Source organism: Penaeus monodon, chromosome 1 (assembly GCF_015228065.2).
Source record: "Penaeus monodon isolate SGIC_2016 chromosome 1, NSTDA_Pmon_1, whole genome shotgun sequence".
NCBI lineage: Eukaryota > Metazoa > Arthropoda > Malacostraca > Decapoda > Penaeidae > Penaeus > Penaeus monodon.
Window position 1 is genome coordinate 59402930 of NC_051386.1, and position 7500 is coordinate 59410429.

The 7500-nt window shown below is 37.4% G+C and overlaps 2 protein-coding genes across 4 annotated transcripts in view; one reads left to right on the top strand and one right to left on the bottom strand.

Moving 5' to 3' along the window:
• LOC119574865 overlaps positions 1-918 on the top strand; it is a 15434-nt gene extending 14516 nt beyond the window's left edge. The window contains exon 5 of one of the 2 annotated variants that reach the window (XM_037922145.1): positions 1-177. This exon is cut by the window's left edge and continues 180 nt beyond it. In XM_037922145.1, coding sequence (XP_037778073.1) covers positions 1-177 — 177 coding nt within the window. The other variant, XM_037922153.1, reaches the window with a different exon arrangement.
• A 1947-nt stretch (positions 919-2865) lies between these two features.
• The window catches only part of LOC119575012 (sialic acid synthase-like), a 13226-nt gene continuing 8591 nt past the window's right edge, over positions 2866-7500 (bottom strand). Inside the window, exons 6-7 of one of the 2 annotated variants that reach the window (XM_037922332.1) lie at positions 6867-7037; positions 2866-5686 (exon numbers count right to left, since the gene is read on the bottom strand). In XM_037922332.1, the coding sequence (XP_037778260.1) occupies positions 5450-5686; positions 6867-7037 (408 nt within the window). In that variant the 3' untranslated portion in view covers positions 2866-5449. Of the gene's footprint in view, positions 5687-6864; positions 7038-7500 lie in introns of both variants that reach the window. The other variant, XM_037922341.1, reaches the window with a different exon arrangement.

Here is a 7500-nt window from a genome sequence, read left to right on the forward strand (position 1 = left end):
CACGAGCGGATCGCCGTCGGGGAAGCCGCTCGTAACATCCTCAGCAAGGGCAGCCGTTCCCTGGGGCCTCCTCCTCCCGAGCCTTCCGTCGTGCCCATCGTGGTCCCGGGGGCGGAGAGCCTGCGGAAGGGCGGAAGGGTCCACCTGCAGCCGCTCGTGAAGAAGACGTCCAGGTAAAACCGCGTTTCAGTCTAGTGCTTCAGCGAGAGAATACCGCAGCCCTGTGCGTGCTTGCTTGGGGGGTTCCTTGCTTCATAGTCGAGTACCTTCGAGACGACAAAGAATCTGGTTCATTGAGGACGCTACCATTGGATAAAAAGATAAAAAACAACAACAGAAAACAAAAAGTATTGGGAACAAAAACTGTGATAAAACTGCTATTGTGATAACCACTAGAATAGGTGTCTCTAGGTGAAGGTGCTTGAAAACTGCCTTAATCAACCTTGATATTCTGATCTGAAGTAAACATCTGTCATCGCTATCTGCAGTAGCCTTTGCTGTCTCGCATGACCCTCTGTGACAGGGTTATTCCAGCGGTATCAATAAGTGCATAATGGTTCATTATGTGAATGAGAGTGATATTCCACAATGGAATTTATGGGCAGTGAACACCTGTGCTTTGTTCCACTGCTAAAGACTTAAATGATATATAACTTTTTTATTTTTTGAAGTCAGAGAATTTGGCAAATTTTAGCACATTATGTGTTACAGTATAATGGTATTTGTTGTACCAGTACTATATTTGATGTTATTTTCATTGATCTTTGTTTTCTAAACAAGAACGAAATTAATCAAAGATCTGTATTGACTTTAAAAGTATTTTTCACCTTGATAAATGATTAAAGAAATATTTCACCATATACCGTTGTCCTAATTCGTCAAAACAACCTTATATACCCATTTACTTTATCCATCCATTAGCCTATTCAACAGTTGTATTCCTAAGAACGTGTTCGAATCAACGCCGTTATTAGAGATATTGCCCTATAGCACTATCTCACGTGATATTGCCCTATAGCACTATCTCACGTGATATTGCCCTATAGCACTATCTCACGTGATATTGCCCTATAGCACTATCTCACTATCTCACTATCATTCTTTAGACGTCATGCATTTCTATAAAACGGATATAATCGCGGGAAAATAAAGTATTAGTGATTCCATAAACGCAAAGGAATTACGCTAAATACTTCATATGAACTGAACCAGATATATTGCCGTCGTTGTGATTCTTGCATCAGAATTAATCAACAATATTTAAACTAATGATTATAACAGGGATAGTATTCATCAGTATTATTACTGTTAACGTGATTATCGTTATTGTTTCTACCTCTTTTCTTCTTTGTCTTGGGTCACTGCTGTCATTCTTTTATTATTGCTATTATTATTATCATTATTATTATTATAATAATAATAATAATAATAATAATAATGATAATAATAATAATAATAATTATTATTATTATTATCATTATTATTATTATTATTACTACTACTATATTATTATTATTATTATTATTATTATATAATATTATATATTATTTATCATCATTTATTTGTTATTATTATATTATTATTATTATTATCATATTATTTATGTATGATGTTATTATCATCATAATTGTCATTCTTTATAATATATTATATTATTATATTATTACTATTGTTGTTTATTGTTGTTATATTATTATGTACTAGTAGTAGTAGTTAGTAGTATATTCATTATATTTTATTTATTATTATTATTTATGTATTAATTTTATATTAATAATTATATATATTAGTATATTATTATCAGTATTATCATAATTAATTCATTATTATTTTGTATTCTTTTTTTTATATTATTTTATTATATATTATTATACTATTATTTATATTTAATATATTATTTTATATATTATCTTATTATTTAGTCATTTTATATTACATTTTATTATTATTAATTATGTTATCATTATAATTATATTTATTAATATATTATAATTGGTAGATACTTTGTTAATATATATATTAATTTATTATTATATATTATACTATTATTATTATATTTATTCATTATTTTTTAACGTTTTTTCTCATGGTTATTATTGTTATTAATATTGTCTTCAATTACTTTTACGTAGTCATTATCTTATTACAATCGCAATGTTCATTATTTTCATTATCATCATCATCTTTTTCATTATTATTATTGTTACAATTACTAAGAGTGATATAATGATTATAATAAATATAGTAATAATGATGATGATGATAGTAATAATACTGATAATGGTAATAATAATGATAATGATAACGATAAAGAGATTATTATAATATTAATAGTAATAATAAGATAAAGACGTATTACTTTTATTATTATCATTGCAATCATCATCATCATCATTAGTAGTAGTGATTTTAGTAAAAGTAGTAGTAATAGTATCAGCTGTAGCATTATCATTACTGTTATTAATAATATCGTTGGTATCATTATTATCATCATCATTAATGTTATTGCGAATACTACCACTACCATTACTACTGTTGTTATTATCATTCCTATCATTATTATCACCATTATTATCGCCCATTGTCATTTATAATTAGCTGTGGTTATTATCATCATTCCCATTATCACAATAATGCTAATCATTGTTATTACCATTATTATTGTTATCATTATCGCTCCAGTTATCATCACCATCACCATCATCATCATCATCGTCACCATTATCATCATCATCATCATCATCATCATCATCATCATCACCATTATCCTCCACCTCACCATCATTATCCAACACCTCATTACCATCATTATCGCCCTAATTACCATAATTCCGGCGTCACACCAAAGGGACGACAAACAACAAAGGGGTTATTATTTTTTATTCTCGACCTGGGGTTTCGTGTTACAAAGGCTAAATGAGCAAATATGAAAAATTATACAAAACACAAACCCTGAGAGGTGATCGACAAGACAAATATATTAGCATCACAAGAATTTAATGGTTTAAGTACATTTCATGTAATGGCCAGGTATAATGAATAGAAAAAAAAATGAAGTTATGTTCACGTAGGGATAAAGGTGGTCATTCAGGCACACACACAGGCACACTGACAGACAGGCAGACACACACACACACACACACACACATGCACACGCACACGCACACGACATATACACCTACATAATTTCAACACTAAAAGAACATGAACTCTCATGCACAAACGTGGTTTTGCATGTGTATTAAAGTATGTATGTGTGTGTGTCCGTGTGTGCACTTGTGTGCATTATAATAGTGCTCCATACTTTAAAAGATTTTGTTCACCTAAACCTACATTTAGCTGCACAATGATGAAGTTTTATGTAAAAGATTGTCCGAAATCTGGATTACTCAAGTGCGAGTCAGCAATCCACGTGAAGCAAAATTAAGTATCTATGTCTAGTATCTATGTCTTATGTGTTTTCATTGTTTCAGGCAGAACGACAGGTAACATTCAAGGTAGATGTCAGTGTCATAGCTGTCAGTTTATGAACACTGGATTCATGCGTCCACATATAGTACAGTGTGAAGTCAGTATCACAAGTCATGTGTCCATACCCAGCCAATATAGTACTGAAGTATTAACACAACGTCCTAGATAGTTCAGTGTTGAGTCAGTATTATCATTATATCCAGAACTCGTTCATCACTAGTCACTTCAGTCCTCGGAGTCAGTATCACTAACATCATTTGCATAGTGATAAGATTAACTAATACTTAACAAGACAGTTTTGTCGTGTGCAACCGTTGGGTCTCTCCTAGTGTTTAATACTAGCTTTTATAGCTTTATCCCAAAATAGCTTTGTATGTGACATTCTTATTCTAAACATGCAGTGAACACATAGAAAATAACTCTTTGAAAACACCCTGTATACTTTCAATAAACACATGGCCAAGTAAGATAAATATTCTATATGATAAACATAATGAAGTCGACAGACCCTCCTTAGTAAAGTATGGTATACACCTTCATGATGAAATATAGTGAACAGTTGTATTATACAGTGCACAGCTTCAAAGTACTCCTTAATAATATGTATCTTAATGTATGATTAACATCTGTTTACCTAGATCCTCACATGTATAGTTCATTCCATTGTTGTAGTACGAAAAAAAAGGAAAAAACGTACGAGAATAACATCAAATACCTTCAAGGTATCGTAATGAACACATATGGATGATCCAAACCCTGCGCAAACCATGGAAATGCAGTGCCCTAGTCATGAACAAAAGGCGCCATGTGAGGAACGCGGCTTTCGAGATGCCATCCTCATCGGGAGACGACCTATACAAACGACGAAATTGAGCAAAGTATAAGAAGGTCTGCATACTGTTTACCTTGGATTGAGATTCTCCGCCTCCTTGTCGGTGTCTGCCAGCGCTCAGAGCACCAGGGGGCAGTATGGGCCGAAGTACCCGACGAGATGAGAAATTCGTGATTGCATAATGAAGTCGCTGTTGTAGGTCTCGAGATGGGGGGGGGGAGGCAGTACGTTAACCACCAGGCTTGGTAGATAATCCTGCACTGGTGAGATAATGCGTTGGTCGGCGGGCATTTTGAAATACGTCTAGTGGCTTCCGCAAAATGAGACACATACATTTGAACTCTGGGTGTTGCATCACTGCCAAAATGCATCGCCTAGCACTCAGACGGAAACGCTGTAGTGTCGCTAAATCGTATCATATCCGTCTTGCCTTTGGAGAAACGTAGACACTCCAGCAGCACAATGCAATAACATAGCATTTACGATGTGAAGAGGCCACCGAACACCAGTCACCTAACGCCACGGTGATATGAAAACAAGGTAACGTTTAAAATGCCGAAAAAGGTCTTGGAAATTCCTGAGACAGTCGTTGTCGTAATAATCCCCCAGGTTCTAGTGACGTCAGAATACTTAAAATAGGCTGATAGGTGCACTGACTGCCGCAAATTGTATTCTGCTCATTCGAGTGACTTAGGAAACGCTACTGATCAGAAAATTATCTCCAGGATTTACACTTAAACGGCGTAACGTGTGTGCCAACCTACACACTCACCATTCCCGTCATACAGAAACGGCATAACTTTATATCGATCACGAATACATAAATCATTAATATATATGAGATGTAAATGAGTATAAAAGACGCTTAAATTATTTAAAACTTGTAAATTCATAGGGACGACTTAACACTTAAAAGGCCAATCGAAACGTACTTCGCCGATTCCTTAATCGACTCGCCTACTTTACATTGCACGAGTACAATGAGGATACGGGTTAGGAATCACGTAACGGCTTAGACGACGCTGCCAGGCTTACTTCCGCCGACGAAATTCACTGTCCACGACCGCCTCTGTTATTCCCTTTATCTTCACAACGAACTCTCCGACGCCAGAGATAAGAAATCCTCTGAAGTAAATCCCTCAGTGCCTAGGCCTCCGACGACACCCTCGCTCCAGGCGCACCCAGCCCTCCTCGCCTCACAAGACGTCCTCCTCCAGGATGCTCTCGTCCGCCTCCACGTCGCGGTTGAGGCACCCGCCCACCAGCTCGTCCAGACGGGTCGCAGGGAGGCCGCGCGGCTCGGCCACCTTCGCCACGACGTCCTCCTCCCGCAGCGTCTCCCCCGCCTTCAGGTTCCGGCCGGCCACTACCGTCTTTCCCGAGCTGCAGGAGGGGGGGAGGGGGAGAGGATGAGAGGATGAAAGAGGGGGCAGATCGAAAGAGGATGAGACTGATGAAGCGAATGGATGGTAACGACTGTGATACCTAACTCGTCTCTATGATTCAGAATAATATTACGAACATATCTGTGCCTATAGAAGAAAGAATGAAAACAAAATAAAAGCAATGTTCTAAAAAAATAGAGTATATCTATTCTTTCTCTACCAATCATCCGTCTTACATTAATGTCTCACAAAGGAAAAAAAATCACATACGAATAAATCAGGATAAATTCGCTGAAGAATTACGTATGTTATTTCATCGTGAATCAGAATCAAAATATCTAGGAAAACTAACCCTCATCATACGCATCTACTAACAAGGACAATTTAAGTCTTTAAAGCTTTACAAAAAAAAACAAATAAACAAAAATAGATAAACTAAGAGTGAAGAGATAAATTCTTTAAAGTTTTAAGAGATTCTATAGTAATCACTCGAAGTATGATCCACGTATTTCAGAATATTTCCCACTGACACTGTAGATAAAACTTATTACTTGTCTAGATATTTGATTAAGTAACAAAATATAAGTAGAAAAAAAATTATTCGCCTCTTCGGTACAAAACCATAAAGAAAACCGTTCAGTCCACGAAATGTTTTCCTTCAGTCATATTCCATAGATTTTTCCTCTTTGGTATAATTCAGTTTATAGTTTTTGGTCGGCAAAATGCACTGAATTAATCCCAAAATGAATTACATTACATATTCCCCTCCTCACCAGTGGAAAACCATACAGGAGGCTCCTTTGTCAGCGAAATACTTTCGATTAACCCTAAATTAAGCCTCATGTAGTCCCCTCCGTACTTCTGACCACTTAAACACCACCATTAAATCTTCACATGAACCCTCTTCCCCTCTTAGAAGTCCTCCCCTCCCTCCCTGACCCACTCTTCTCCTCTCAGACGCCCTCCACTCCCTCCCTGACCCCTCTTCTCCTCTCAGACGCCCTCCACTCCCTCCCTGACCCCTCTTCTCCTCCTAGACGCCCTCCACTCCCTCCCTGAACCACTCTCCCCCTCTCAGACGCCCTCCACTCCCTCCCTGACCCCTCTTCTCCTCCTAGACGCCCTCCCCTCCCTCCCTGACCTCTCCCCTCTATCCCGACCCGCCATCCCCTACTAACCTTCAAGAAGCAGGGTTCCTCCGATGGCTGGAAAGCCTTGAGGGGACTCCCGAGGGCGGCCTCCACGCTCCTCACGGCCTCCACGAGTTCCCTCAGTTCGTGGGGCTCGAGGGAACACGCGTGGTCGCTGCCCTTCCAGCTCTTGTTGAGTGTGATGTGTCTCTCCACAACCTGAAGGGGGATCGTGAAGGCTCGGTCGATGATGGTAGTTATAACAGGGGGGGGGGGTGGAATATATGTAAATTAGGATTGATGTTGTGGGTGGTTTTCTGTCTTGTCATCAGCACGGGGAAGTTTATTGTTTTATTCATATATACTTATCTGTTATCATCATCTTTTTTTCTTGTATTAGGTGTATTCTAGGGACCCGGGAAAAAAACCTGTCTTGTGTTATTCATTTTCTATTTACTCATTTTATTCGCCTTTATCTTAAGTGACTCGTCTTAGTAGCAAAGGGATTTAAAAGGAACAAAGCACTGACTAATATAAGAAACAATGCCTCCTTAATTCATTCGGTAGAAATAGATAACTCGCTTTAGAAATAGATAACTCGCTTTAGAAATAGATAACTCGCTGTAGAAATAGATAACTCGCACATCAACAATGCATAAGACTTTCTTTATCCCCTATGTTT